This window comes from Protopterus annectens, chromosome 5.part0 (genome assembly GCF_019279795.1).
Source record: "Protopterus annectens isolate FY-2018-M chromosome 5.part0, PAN1.0, whole genome shotgun sequence".
NCBI classification, from domain to species: domain Eukaryota; kingdom Metazoa; phylum Chordata; order Ceratodontiformes; family Protopteridae; genus Protopterus; species Protopterus annectens.
In genome coordinates this window covers 1,854,950,211-1,854,966,355 of record NC_056735.1, presented here as the reverse complement: position 1 = coordinate 1,854,966,355, position 16,145 = coordinate 1,854,950,211, and the positions used below count along the sequence as shown (strand labels likewise).

The 16,145-nt window shown below is 36.9% G+C and overlaps 1 protein-coding gene across 2 annotated transcripts in view; it reads left to right on the top strand.

Moving 5' to 3' along the window:
• The window catches only part of RNASEH2B (ribonuclease H2 subunit B), a 593,154-nt gene that overhangs the window by 488,070 nt on the left and 88,939 nt on the right, over positions 1 to 16,145 (top strand). For both annotated transcript variants that reach the window (XM_044071685.1, XM_044071684.1), the window contains exon 9: positions 15,809 to 15,851. In XM_044071685.1, the coding sequence (XP_043927620.1) occupies positions 15,809 to 15,851 (43 nt within the window). The remainder of the gene's footprint in view (positions 1 to 15,808; positions 15,852 to 16,145) is intronic.

The following is a 16,145-nucleotide window of genomic DNA, read 5'->3' as shown; positions in this document are numbered from 1 at the left end:
TCTCCTATCAGCCCTATGAGCCTGTCCACCACTGACTCTCAGTTAATATCTACTTCTCTGATCCATACAGTGTTTCAGAGCCCGTGGATCTGAGATCCTTGGAGGTGCCCTCATTAGAGCTGAAGATAGTTCGTTCTTCAACTCCAGCCACTTCTCTGAGCCGTCCGGCTCATATCCTTTTGAAGCAGGAGGACTCTCAGAGCCAAAGCATCGGTGCAGGTTCCAGACGGTTGGGATCGACTCTGAAGTTATTGAAGCCCTCTGCCTCTCATTTCTTTGTCACTGGAAATCTCCTGTCCAAATCCATCCTTTGAAAGGGGGGCTGGGGGGATTCAGTGGTCATTGCCACAGTGGACTTCAGCTGTGGTGCTACCGGCATCTGTTTCATCTAGGCCCTCTGCATTTGTGATAGTGGAGAGGGCTTTCTCTTTACCTAGAGAGAGGACATGCTTACCTTCCTTTGTTCCCATTTTTTACCACCATTGGGTCTTCGTTCTGAACTGCTCAGTTCTATTCCACTGGGACAGCCAACCCATTCAAGTCTCCAGTCAGTCCCTTAGGACTCCCCAGTCACTACCAATACCACACCAGACCACCCCACTGATGAAGTCCCTCGGAAGAGAACATACAAAAAGGAGACAGTTGGATTCCCCTGGAATCTTTCGCTGAGGACACTGACTTTGATGAAGGGGAAGGATTCCCCAGATCTCCACTTGAGGACATCTTCTTTGGAGAGATGCTAGTACTTCTAAAACAGAAAGGTAGTTGATCTTCCAGCACCCCTTCCGAGGAAGAGTCTGTGCTCCTGGATGCTTTTTGTTCTGACCCGGCTGTACCCTGCATGACACCTCCTGCTGATGAGCTAATCAACTTTGTCTCATGAGATGCATAGAAGGAGATAAATAATGCGGAACCTATCCCCAAACCCAGACAGAATTTTAGCACCCTCAAAGGACAGAACACACTGAAGCAAGGGAGTCCTGGTAGATGGCATGGTTGTTGCAGCAGCCATTAAGAAAGAGCTTGCAGAGCAAAGCTTATTTGTTCATGTCCCTAACAGGGAGTCTATAGCCTTGGGCAGATTTGGTAAGTGTGTTTACACTTCAGCGACCTTTGCTCTGTGGTCATTGATTTGTTTATGGCACACTTCACAAGGTTGCAAACAGATATGACTAAAGAGCTCTCCAAATATCTTTTTGGGTCCATGTTGTGGAGGACAAGAATACAGACTCTTTCACAACTGGCCACCCTGCAGTCCATATCTAAGGCTTCCATGAGGCTGATATCCCACACTGCAGAGAGTACCTCATGGGAGTCGGGTTTGGGAATAGCAATGAGAAGACATTCATCAATGCTCCTTTTGATGGCTCTTCCTTGTTTGGCCCAAAGGTGAAAGAAACCTTCTCCAGAAGTGAGCAAGACGGGAAGACTTTGTTTGCCATTGAGATCTGTTTTTCTACTTCTTAGAGACCAAAATCAGTGAGGAGGCAGGAAAATTTGGTTTTGCAAGCCCAGGGTCCTTTCCAGTACTCATGAGAAGATGGCTCTTCCAGAGGCAGATGGGAGAACTCTAATGGAAAACACTGCCCCCGCAGTAGAGAGGGCTCCCAGAACCAGGGTTTCTGGTATTCTTTCCCAGACAAACCATACCAGCACTCCTGAAAGGTTGCCTGGTTGCTGTTCCCTGGAGGCATTTAGGGTGTACTTGTCTCTGCATCATGAAGCATGGACATCTATCACAGAAGTTTCTTGGGTGCATATAGTTGTATCCAGAGGCTATTTTATACCATTTTCCCAAATTTTGCTTTCAAAAATGAAGAGAATCCCCAATGTCCAACCCAATCAAAAGTAGGCAACAGCCTTGGAAATACAAAAGCTGCTGGAAAAAGTCTTATCCAAAAGGTCCCCCGAGACCAGATAGGATTTTGAACCTACTCATGATTCTTTGTAGTGCCAAAGAAGACAGGGAACTTGAGACCCATTCTGGATTTCAGCAATCTAAATCAACGCATGTAATATCTGAGGTTCTGGATGTTCACGGTTCAGTCCATTTTGCCCCTGCTGAGAAAGAACGATTAGATGTGCTCAGTAGACCTTCAGGACCTGTACTATCACATCAAAATGAACAGGTGTTCCAGAAGATATCTGCATTTTTGGCTGGGAGCAAGACATTATTAATTCACAGCACTGCCCTTTGGCCTCACAACAGCCCTCAGGGTGTTCACTAAATGTATAGTGGTAGAAGCAGCTCACCTGAGACTGCTAGAATTCAGAATGTTTCCCTACCTAGACGACTGGGTCCTACCTGCCTCAACCAGGCATCTACTTGTACAAGCAAGAGACTACTTGCTCCAAGTGAGTCTTCATTTAGACATCACAGTCAGTTACAGCAAGTCTGTCCTCAGACCCTGAAAGAATCTGGAGTTCATAGCTGCTCATCTAGACACAATTAGTCAGACAGTGTCATTTCCTCCCTCAAGAGTATAAACACTCAAATCCCAAGACATGAAATTGATCTTGCGTTCTTCTCCTCCAGCATGTCTGTTCTTACAAGCCTTAGGATCCATGGCAGCAGCAATCACCCTGATTTCTTTAGCCAGATTTCATATGCAGATTCTGAAGTGGACTGAGTCGTTCTTCATCAGCCGTTGTTCGCCCCCAGTCAAGATCTCTCAAACTTGCAAAAAATGTATTCTGTGGCGGATTTGCTCAGAAGAAGTTTCTTGAGGCCATTCTTTCCTTTTCCTGTTGCCAGCAGCGACTGTGACCATGGAAGCTTTCCAAATAGGGTAAGGGAGGCATTATTTGGGAAGGAGAATCTAAGTTATGTGGTCCCCAAAAGAGGCCAGTATGCATATCAATGTTCTAGAAATGAGAGCAATCATCCTACCATTGCATGCCATTCAAGACTCTCTTTGCTCCTGGAAAATTGCAACCCAAACTGATATGTCTTTAGTGTGGTACATCAGCAAACAGCAGGGAAACTGATCTGATCTGCTATGTTGAGAAGCAATGAGAGAATGGCAGTGGGGTGATATCCCCCCCCCCCCCACACACACACACATACACTTTCTCATAGCAATGCACATACCAGGGAAAGTCAGTGTACTTGCAGACAAACTAAAGAAGGTCCATTCTAATGCCTCACTAGTGGTCACTCAATGTCAAAGTGGTGGAGAGAATTTTATATCCATGGGACCAGCCCTGTTGTGACCTTTTTGATTCTTGGCTCAACAGCAAGCACGTTCTTTCTCCTGGTCTCCCCTCTGAGGAAGTCACCGGAAAATGCTCTAGTTCACAGCTGGCCTTGCAGTCTCCTTTATGCTTATCCTCGGTTACATTTAATCACTAAATTCTAGCAGAAACCATAGCGGTTGAAGAGCAATTATTATCCTTATTGCGGCTTTTTGGCCTTGTCAAATGTTGTTTCCCTTCCTGTGGCCTCATCTTCTGTATCTGCCCTGGATACTGGACCCCAGTCCAGACCTTCTTTCTCATCCAAGAGGGATGACTCACCTGGACATAACAGGCCTCAAGCATATACTGCATGGTTTCTCCAGTGCCACTGATGACTAGACAGCCCAGGCTTTCCACCCCAGCCCAGCATATTTTGTTATCCTCTCAAAAAGCTTCTGCTAGAAACATTTACAGAAGTAAATGGAAGAGATTTTCAGTTTGGGCTCTTAAAAGAGATTTGGACCCTTTTTCTTTCCCATATCAGTTCTTGAATTTTTAGCTTCAATTTTTTGATGGGGGCTAGTTTCTCCACTATTAAAGTGCAGTTAGCTGCCATTTTAGACTTCCATTCAGGTGAAAATCAGTCAAGGACCCTACTCTTCTTTGGGATTTAACTGCCCTCCTTCAAGGTCTAACCCAAGCTCCCTTTAAACCTTCAGCCAAGACAGACATAAAGTTTTTATCCTGGAAAACTATTTTTAGTTGCTATTATGTCAGCTACATAAGTATCCAAACTCCAGGCTCTTTCCTCTAAGTCTCCCTACCTGGTTTTTCATAAGGATAGAGTTTTTATATGTACCAACCCATCTTTCTTGCCTAAGGTGGCTTCTGAGTTCAGAATTAATAACGTCATTAATCTCCCAGTTTTCTTTCTAAGAGGTTAAGGGCAGAGCTATGGGCGCTTCATATGCACCTGTTTTTGCAAACTATGTTTTAGCACAACAGGAGGCCCAGTATATATTCGACAGTGAATTCAATAATATACCCAATTTTTGGATGATATTTTTTTAGTTTGGACTGCTCCCATGATAGATTATTGTAATTTTTAAACTATATAAATAATAAAGTGGAATTTTTGCAGTTCTTGCATAGTAGCCATTTAGACAGGATTGTATATTTGGATGTGAAGTTAACTAAATATTTTACTTCTCAAATATTCACGGGAATGCTACTTTTTCAACTAAATACCTCCATTTTACAAGTTGGCATCCTTTACACCAGAAAAAATCAGTAGTAAAGGGGCAAAACTAGTATGTTTGGCTAGAATGTTAACTGAAGTTGACGTTTTTACCCATGAGTGCCAAGTCCTGCTTGATATGTTTAATAAGAGGGGTTACGCATGGGCTTTTCTCAACGATATTAAGGATGATGATGTGGCAAAAAGAATTTCTGATTTTTATGTCACCATTCTTAATCATAGTAAGGAAATTCAAAGTCCATCTAGAGTGTACCGTCCTGAACCAGTATTTACATCGAATCGAAAGCTTTCATTTTGACGTACTCATTAAATAGGCAATAGTGAGATGTATAAATAAAAATTGGAATTGGTTTGAGGAAAACCGTTCTGTTTTAAATCAAGTTGGTGAAAAACTTCTCATTATGTATAAAGAAAAGACAGAAATGGAGTGCTGGAGTATAACGGATGCACAATAAATGATAACCGGTGGTGAAAGCAACTCCTTTATTCGACCATATACACACAATCAAAAAACATTAAGCGCTTTCATCCACTGATGTGGACTTCATCAGAATGCCATTACTGATGGCTAAAAGCAGTTTAAATTACTTTTTTGGCACCAACTCCGCCTCCCTGGGAATACCTTCTTAAAGCAACATAGTTGCGTACATAACATACTATAAAATTTAAATGATTTAAAAACAACAACATTAATTCATTAGTACCACAAATTCAAAAATTCTTACTATCATCTTGTCTGTATATGAATAATTGAATTTGTGTAAGAACAAATACATAGATGTTGGTCGTCTAAAATTGACTATCAAATCAATTTTAAAATGACATACTAGGCATGGACGAAGATAAAATATTCTTAAAATATACAAAAATTACTATATGGTACTATACTACAAAAATAAATGTAATAAAATAACATAACATAATATATATTTAAACACCAAAAAATATAAATGCAAATACGATGTTATTGCATTTCTAAACTGGGTTTTATCGTAATAAAGTCATTGAGACCTGGTTTCCTAACCGCATCTGTATATATCTGCCATAAAACCTCCTTTTTACTCAGTAGGGTCTTAAAATCCCCTCCCTTAGAATCTATCTTCACTTGATCAATAATACCAAATTTGAAGGTGTGCTCCATACCATATTCAAAGATATGTCTACTTAGCGCATTATTCATATCCTTGTTCTTAATAGAATACAAATGATCATAAATGCGTTTCTTAAAGCAATGTTCAGTTTTTTCTACATAAAATCCCAAACAGGAACTGCATTTTGCTAAATATATTATATTCTTCGTGTTACAATTACCCCTTAAAAATTTAATAGTTGTCCTGTTAATATTGTCTAAAATAAGGTTATCTGTTTCTAGTATAGCGTAACACTGTTTACATGAGCCACATTTTTTAGTACTACCAAAACTTTTAATGTCACGAATTTTAGAAGTTGATTGTTCTAATTTCTTTTTTATATTCGTTCCAGTCCTATATACAAATACTGGGGAGGTCCCAATAAAATCACTTACTTCTTCATCAACTAACAATATATTCCAGTTATTTTTTATAATATTTTTAATAAATTCAACATGTGGAGAATATTCCAATATGCAAGCTCTTGCATAATTGTTGTCATTTGTAACTTCTTTATTCTTAAATTCACTACCTAATAATGGGGGAAATTTGTTACCCCATTCTTTGATAACATATGCAGAGATGTTATTTAACATAACTCTTGGGTATCCTCGGTTTATAAATAATTCTTGTATATATTGTATCTCTCTTAATACGTCTGAATATTCAGAAGTCATACGCGCTGCTCTGATACATTGGCCTTTGTAAATGCTCCTCAACATAGTACGCGGATGACAGCTATTATACTCTAAATAGCTGTTTGAAAAAGTTTTTTTCCTATATATATTGGATTTAAAACCCATTTTAGTCTTAGAAATATATAAATCCAAATAAGCAATACCATCATTATTCGTAAAAGTAAATTTTAAGAAACTAATGGATTGGTTTAAATATTTCATAAAACAGTCAATACTTTGCTCATCCCCTCTCCAAAGCTCAAACATATCGTCCAAATATCGAGAATAATAAACAATGTTTTTATAATGTTCATTAGTAAATAAATGGGTGGTTTCCCATTCTAACATAACTAAATTCGCGTATATGGGAGCGCAAGCCGCTCCCATAGCTACGCCTCTTATTTATTTAAAATTCTCCCCCTCGAACTGTATATAGTTATGATCAAGTACAAGTGACATGAGCTCCATAATAACTAGAATTTTATCCCAATCCAAGCCTGAAAACTTAGACAAACTGTTACAGAAATATTCTAGTCCGACTTCCTTAGGTATACTGGAAAAAAGGTCCACCACGTGTATGGTAATAAACATGATGTCCTCTGACCATATATCCTTGGTTAACTTAGACAGAAATGACCAAGAGTCTTTAACCAGATGTGTGATCCTATTATAAATAGGTTTAAGCCATTTATCAATGACTACACCTAGGGGGTAAACTTTGGAGCAACTTCCCGAAACTATGGGACGAAAGGGTGGATGTTCAATATTTTTATGGATCTTTGGTATCCCTACTATACTGGCTAAAGTAGGGTATTCCACCTTCATGAAATCATATGTGTCCTTAGTTATTCTTTGATCAAGCAATAATTCGTCAATACATAAGTCTATACGCTTGTATCCAATGTTAATTTCGTTAATAGATACCGTTTCATAGTTTCCTGATTCATATAAAATCTTATAAATTTCATTAATATAATCCAAGGTGTAATATAGTACAGCTCCTCCCCCTTTGTCAGGTTTCATGACTCTAATGTCGTTGTTGGTTGTTAACTCTTCCAGTAATTTCCTTTCCCCACTACTCAAATTGTCAGAAGCCTTCTTTTTAATTAATTTATTATTAATACTATATACCTCATTAATCACTGCTTTCTCAAAGCATGCTATGCTTGGATGTGTGCGAGGTATATAACTACTCTTTTTCTTAATATCAACTTTCTTATATCCAGCTTTTTTCTTAAAACACATGGCCAAATTTAGTTTCCGTGTAAATAATTTAATATCGGCAATAGTATCAATCAATTTGAAACAAGGTCTAGGCACAAATTTGCTCCCTTTTGCGAGTAATGAGAAATGTTCAAATTGTAGATCTAAATTAGTATAATTATAACTATTAAAATTATTATGGCAATTGATAATGCCATTAACAGTATTTAATACTTCCAGGGATTCAATATGTGTAAACAAATCTAATCTGGTCCCATTAGTCATATTATTATATGCATGTTCTAATACCAACTGTCCCTCTGCTTTCTCCATTTCCAACCTTTTCTCTGTGTACGATTTGTTACATATTGTCTCTCCCTGTGAAAATTTCCTCCATTATCATAATTTTCATCATACAATCTATTGCCTCGACCATATTTATCAAATGTATCATATCTGTCATTGCTATTTGTCTGTTTAAATTCATGTGTCTGTTGGTTATTATTATATTTCTTCCATATATAAGCTTTATTATTCATGTACTGCGCAGAATCTCTCTGCATTTTTTTGTCTTTCTTAGTGTATATGTTATGAGCTTTCTTGTCGGCGTAAGAGAACTGTTTATCATATAAATCTTTCCATTGCTGAAAGCACAAATCATTGACTATAATATTATTCAATTTCTCTACCTCACACAGTAATTTACTCAATTTCTCATCATTTTTTGTAATCAACATTTTCATAAAATCCATGCCAAAACTGTCAAATAAATCAAATAAAGAAAGCTCATAACATATACACTAAGAAAGACAAAAAAATGCAGAGAGATTCTGTGCAGTACAAGAATAATAAAGCTTATATATGGAAGAAATATAATAATAACCAACAGACACATGAATTTAAACAGACAAATAGCAATGACAGATATGATACATTTGATAAATATGGTCGAGGCAATAGATTGTATGATGAAAATTATGATAATGGAGGAAATTTTCACAGGGAGAGACAATATGTAACAAATTGTACACAGAGAAAAGGTTGGAAATGGAGAAAGCAGAGGGACAGTTGGTATTACAACATGCATATAATAATATGACTAATGGGACCAGATTAGATTTGTTTACACATATTGAATCCCTGGAAGTATTAAATACTGTTAATGGCATTATCAATTGCCATAATAATTTTAATATCTATAATTATACTAATTTAGATCTACAATTTGAACATTTCTCATTTCTTGCAAAAGGGAGCAAATTTGTGCCTAGACCTTGTTTCAAATTGATTGATACTATTGTCGATATTAAATTATTTACACGGAAACTAAATTTGGCCATGTGTTTTAAGAATAAAGCTGGATATAAGAAAGTTGATATTAAGAAAAAGAGTAGTTATATACCTCCCACACATCCAAGCATAGCATGCTTTGAGAAAGCAGTGATTAATGAGGTATATAGTATTAATAATAAATTAATTAAAAAGAAGGCTTCTGAAAATTTGAGTAGTGGGGAAAGGAAATTACTGGAAGAGTTAACAACCAACAACGACATTAGAGTCATGAAACCTGACAAGGGGGGAGGAGCTGTACTATATTACACCTTAGATTATATTAATGAAATTTATAAGATTTTATATGAATCAGGAAACTATGAAACGGTGTCTATTAACGAAATTAACATTGGATACAAGCGTATAGACTTATGTATTGACAAATTATTGCATGATCAAAGAATAACTAAGGACACATATGATTTCATGAAGGTGGAATACCCTACTTTAGCCAGTATAGTAGGGATACCAAAGATACATAAAAATATTGAACATCCACCCTTTCATCCCATAGTTTCGGGAAGTCGCTCCAAAGTTTACCCCCTAGGTGTAGTCATTGATAAATGGCTTAAACCTATTTATAATAGGATCACACATCTGGTTAAAGACTCTTGGTCATTTCTGTCTAAGTTAACCAAGGATATATGGTCAGAGGACATCGTGTTTATTACCATAGACGTGGTGGACCTTTTTTCCAGTATAACTAAGGAAGTCGGACTAGAATATTTCTGTAACAGTTTGTCTAAGTTTTCAGGCTTGGATTGGGATAAAATTCTAGTTATTATAGAGCTCATGTCACTTGTACTTGATCATAACTATATACAGTTCGAGGGGGAGAATTTTAAACAAATAAGAGGCGTAGCTATGGGAGCGGCTTGTGCTCCCATATATGCGAATTTAGTTATGTTAGAATGGGAAACCACCCATTTATTTACTAGTGTACATTATAAAAACATTGTTTATTATTCTCGATATTTGGATGATATGTTTGTGCTTTGGAGAGGGGATAAGCAAAGTATTGACTATTTTTTTAAATATTTAAACCAATCCAGTAGTTTCTTAAAATTTACTTTTACGAATAATTATGATGGTATTGCTTATTTGGATTTATATATTTCTAAGACTAAAATGGGTTTTAAATCCAATATATATAGGAAAAAAACTTTTTCAAACAGCTATTTAGAGTATAATAGCTGTCATCCGCGTACTATGTTGAGGAGCATTTACAAAGGCCAATGTATCCCAGCAGCGCATATGACTTCTGAATATTCAGACGTATTAAGAGAGATAAAATATATACAAGAATTATTTATAAACCGAGAATACCCAAGAGTTATGTTAAATAACATCTCTGCATATGTTATCAAAGAATGGGGTAACAAATTTCCCCCATTATTAGGTAGAGAATTTAAGAATAAAGAAGTTACAAATGACAACAACAATTATGCAAGAGCTTGCATATTGGAATATTCTCCACAAGTTGAATTTATTAAAAATATTATAAAAAATAATTCGAATATATTGTTAGTTGATGAAGAAGTAAGTGATTTTATTGGGACCTCCCCAGTATTTGTATATAGGACTGGAATGAATATAAAAAAGAAATTAGAACAATCAACTTCTAAAATTCGTGACATTAAAAGTTTTGGTAGTACTAAAAAATGTGGCTCATGTAAACAGTGTTACGCTATACTAGAAACAGATAACCTTATTTTAGACAATATTAACAGGACAACTATTAAATTTTTAAGGGGTAATTGTAACACGAAGAATATAATATATTTAGCAAAATGCAGTTCCTGTTCGGGATTTTATGTAGGAAAAACCGAACGTTGCTTTAAGAAACGCATTTATGATCATTTGTATTCTATTAAGAACAAGGATATGAATAATGCGCTAAGTAGACATATATTTGTATATGGTATGGAGCACACCTTCAAATTTGGTATTATTGATCAAGTGAAGATAGATTCTAAGGGAGGTGATTTTAAGACCCTACTGAGTAAAAAGGAGGTTTTATGGCAGATATATACAGATGCGGTTAGGAAACCAGGTCTCAATGACTTTATTACAATAAAACCCATTTTAGCAACACAATAACATCGTATTTGCATTTATATTTTTTGGTGTTTAAATATGTATTATGTTATGCTATTTTATTACATTTATTTTTGTAGTATAGCACCATATAGTAATTTTTGTATATTTTATGAATATTTTATCTTCGTCCATGCCTAGTATGTCATTTTAAAATTGATTTGATAGTCAATTTTAGACGACCAACATCTATGTATTTGTTCTTACACAAATTCAATTATTCATATACAGACAAGATGATAGTAAGAATTTTTGAGTTTGTGGTACTAATGTATTAATGTTGTTGTTTTTAAATCATTTAAATTTTATAGTATGTTATGTACACAACTATGTTGCTTTAAGAAGGTATTCCCAGGGAGGCGGAGTTGGCGCCAAAAAAGTAATTTAAACTGCTTTTAGCCATCAGTAATGGCATTCTGATGAAGTCCACATCAGTGGATGAAAGCGCTTAATGTTTTTTGATTGTGTGTATATGGTCGAATAAAGGAGTTGCTTTCACCACCGGTTATCATTTATTGTGCATCCGTTATACTCCAGCACTCCATTTCTGTCTTTTCTGGTGTTGCTTTGCTGGCATATTTGTTTGCATTATGTATAAAGGACAAAGCTTTTAAAATTATTTGGAACCAATGTGGGTATAAGTAAAGCAGGGCCAATCTGGAAAATAGGTATGTTTAAATGTGGCAATTGTTTGCAGTGTGCCAATGTATTAGTCACTGAGCATTTCAGAATCAAAAATGATTGTTACCCAGTAAAGGGATGTTATACTTGTAACTCTTCATCTTCTTTTCCTTTTGCTGTTTCCTAAAAACGTTGTGCATGTTGCATTCTGTAATTCTTGTCCAGCCTTTTCTATTGGAAAAACTTCTAGAAAATTAAAGGAACAGATATTTGAACACTTAATGGATATTAGGAAGTGTAAAAATACGAATGCATGTATAAGCATGTTAATGAATTTGCTACACACAAATTTATGTTTGTTGTTTTAGAACAGGTTAATAAGAGGGTTCATTTTTGGATGAGCATATTTTGAAAAGTGAATTGAAATAGCAAATTATGTCCAATGCAATGATTTTTCCAGGTCTTAGTGAATGTTGTTCGGTTAGTACCATTTTAAGGCTAAAATGCTATGATGCATAATTAGTTAGTTTATGGAGGGGTTTTAGTGGTTGTTTTAAATCATGCGACAGTTTGAAATTTATATTAAACAGGTTGGGTTGTTTTTAATTGTTGTGAAGAAGTTCCATAACATACACGTTTTTTTTTTAAAGTTTTGTTTTTTTATCTGGTTTCACCGAATAAAGCTCTTTGTGTATGGATTTTGGTGGGCTGTCATTCTGTTTCTCCACTTGTTCATCCAGTTCATGGTTTGTTGAATGTTTATCTACCCCCTCAGTGCTGGGCTGGTGGTTACATTCAGAGCCAACAAGTCTTATCTCCAGACCTGTACTCTGTTGGTTTGTCTCTGGCTCACTGGTTGGGGTAAAACACTCTTTTGGCCCTGCTGTGCCAGCTGGACTATAACCCTTTGAAAATTCAGGACCCACATTAGCGAGTCCCATAATTTTGAAGACTGAATGGGCTTACTAAGTCCGAGATTACCATTTCTCAGAATATTCCCTTTTTTCCAAGGTATGATGATGTTAGAGATGGTGTGTATATATATATATATATATATATATATATATATATATATATATATAAGTTCTTCTCCTGCATTTTTTGGTCTTTTTTGTTTGGTATGTTGGGACTTGGCATTTTGAGTCCCAGCATTTCAGGTGGGAGCCCAGTTGGGTCCTTTGTTATGTGTAGATGTTAGACATATGTCATCTGTTTGGCATCTGACAGGGGCTTGAAAGCATAGTGTAAAGGAACATGGACTGATGCCATTGCTAGATTTTTTGCAAGCATCTTATGACTTGAGTGCCATTTCTAGCATGCACTTCCTTAAACATCAGAGAACACATTGCTTTCTTACCTAGATCTTTCCTGTATGTCATACATCCACTGCTATGAACAAAGAAAGCAAAGACTTCCCTAAGTTTAAAGGAATGTATCCCTCATCATCCTGTGAAAGAGTCTGTGAAAATCTGTATGTTCTTGTCTATTAGATGGCAAAGATATTGAGATCCTTGCAGTATCCAGATGACCTTTCCTTTGGGTGACTCTCAGGCTAATGAAGTCCACTGTGTACTGGCATGTGGTTCTTCTTCCTTCCTTCTCCCCAGAAGCACATTAATCATTATCTAGAAAAGAAGGATGAGGAACCATAGATGTTTTTGTCCTTGGACTTGATTTGAAATATGTTATTTATTCAGCTTTAAAGCATCCTGTGAAAGACAACAAAGTTGAGTGACATCCTGATAAAGCATCCCAGGATATAATGAGTACTTTGTGGTTTCTTTTATTCAGTGTAGACTGAGGGATCACATCATCCTTCCATCAGGCTACCTAATCATAACCCTGAGGATGTGGACAGTGATCAAGCAAGTCATTTTTCTGTCACTTTTGTGTTTAGTTCCCTTGATTTTCTCTTTTGTCTCCCACTCACAGGTTCCATTTATGAACTCCCTAGTGTTTAGGCATTAATATAAGCTGGCATACCTGTCAGAGTTCAAAATCAAGAGGGAACATAAGGAAACCCTTACCACAATTTCAACAGAGGACTCCAAAGCAGAGCTGTTATATTGATTGAACTGGTGCTGTGGCCAGGGCAGCAGGCTTAGGAATGTACCTGGTCAATTTGGTATGGCTGAGATATACCTTAAGAAGAAGCTTAGGAAGGTAATCGTGTATGTCCTCTTCAGGATTAATGTGTTTTAGTAGACTTCTTAGAACCTGATTGGAAACTTTTAAAAGATAAAACTGGTATTGACAGAATGAAGAGTCTTTTCATTTCCCTTCCTGGCTAGTTGCTTTTTCTTCCAGACCTTCCCATTTCTCAAGAAAGAAAAAACATTCACTTGGAGTGAAGAGGACCCTTATCAAATAATATTGTCTCCTCTAAACTTACTGGTTAAATCTTAGGCTTAGGTCTTCCAGGAATAGGACAACCCAGAGGTCAACTTTTTCACTTCACAGGAAAATGCATTGCTCCTCCCCACTTTACTTTTCAGTTCAGCAGAGAAAAGTAGGAGTCCATGCTGAATGTGGTCGGTCTCTCTCTCTCTCTCGCTTTCCAGATGCAGGCAAGACTGCTGTATGCTTTTCCACCATTCCCTTTAATTCTTGCCTGACTGCAAAATTCACATAAGAAAGACCCAGTAATGCTCATAATTTCTCACTGGTTGACAGAATAATGTCCTTTTTAGATTGTTGGGTTGAAAGACTGTTGTCTCCACCTGTGTTGTGACTTCTCATTTAGGTTCAGTGCTCCTACTAGATCTTGCAGTTAGAATCTTGAATGAGTCGAAATTGCCAAGAAGCTTTTCAACTTGTTAGACTTATTCCTGTAAGTGGAGTACATTTTTCTGGGCAGATCGATGTCCCACTTTACCTCATTCCTTAGGTTTGCATGTGTTCCTGACTTATTTTTAGGTATCTGTAAAAATGGCTCTGAGGTATTCCACATTAATTGTACATGTTTTTGAAATCTTTGCACATCATGACCATTGAAGGACAGGATTTTAGTCTATCACCAGCTGGTTAAGTAGTTCATCCTGTGGATTTACCCTCTTTACTCTCCAACTTTTATAAGACTTTGCAGTAGATTCTCTTCATTAGCTGTTATACCAAAGTCAGTTCTGTTTGTCATCATGTACTGCTCCACCTGATGAACTTTGAGCTTATGTGCTCCTGTTGTGTAGTACCGTCTTTCATTTACTGAACCATTGCTATCTCACTTCCAGCCTTCTGTATTGCATCCTCCTTTCTTTGTCCCCAGAAGTGTCAGGGATCACCATGTAGACATCTTAAAAACACTCTTTGGCTGCCCACCTTTGCTTCTGGGATCAAACATCACACTGTTGCATTATAAATACTGCTCACTGACTTCTTCAACTTTTTACTGTGTTTACATCCTTAAATGGTTACATCACCATTATAATTTTACTGCATTCCTACTACAGGTGTCTGTAGATTTCAGCAGTCAATCATCAGCATTTTCCTCTTTACATAGGGACGACTAGGTAGTACATAAAAATCCTGTTGAGGACCCTTCCCAAAATATCATTAGCGGATTCTACTATTGGTATCCTCTGAAGCCCTTTTATGTCATTGTTTTCCTGATGTTTCTTCTCTTTGTTTGTGCTAGAAGTTAGAATTTCCATATTTAGTTTTCTTTTAATCTTCTTTTTGCTTCACCTTTTCTGCTAGCCATGTAAGCCACTGCTACAAGTCTGTAGCATAGCTATTATACAGTCAGCTATCAGGGGTTGCCTTAATGATCTACCATTTCTCCCAATGCATGTTTAGTGGCACCCAGTGGGTAGGCATGTTTTGTGCCTTTGTGAGGGTCTGTCACTCACTTCCATGGGTGACATAAGCACGTGTAACCCTTTCTTTCTTGCACATACACACTACTCATGTGGTTTTCATCAGTCACCAGGGAACATAACAGGAATGTACACACTTGGACCGAAATCCCATTCCGCCCGGCCAGAAAGAGAGACAGGCTGGCAAGTCGTCACCATTACTTTTAATCCCTGAGCAGCTCCTCCAGCACTCAGGCCACTAATCTGTCCTGGGTCATTTGAGATGTAGTCAGGGCTTCAATCCTGTCCACCATATAGCCAGCTGTTTCCCAGTTTGCTGATGGAAAGTCGATATCCTGCATTATGAAAGCTCATTTAGTTGATCTTTTCCCGACACTGGTTATGTGAAAAAGTACGTCTTTAGTGTACATTGTGCTATTTTATAATTAATTATTTTAGCTAGTATAGTAAAATAGTCGAAAATGTATATTTTTGCAAATAATTATCGCAATTTTTTTCTAGGCTTCCAGAACTTACTAGTCCAGTAGCAGAGCCTCCACAAAAGGTAAAAAAATATATATCATCGTGTTTCTTTTCTTCCATTTTTTTTAAACCAAGCATTGTATTTTACTCTTAGTTTAGGTGGATCATGCTGTCTGGATATTCCAAGCAGATTTCCTCAGGTGGAGCTCATATAGTGATCCACTTATGCACCTGATTAGATAGGACATGTTAATCAAGTTGGATATTTAACTTTGTGTGGAATACATTTTGCTTGTTGAGTGTTGGATAAAGATTCAGTGTTATCAGTTGGGTGTAATATTTTGACTTGTTTTTTCATGCCATATGGCTTACAGTA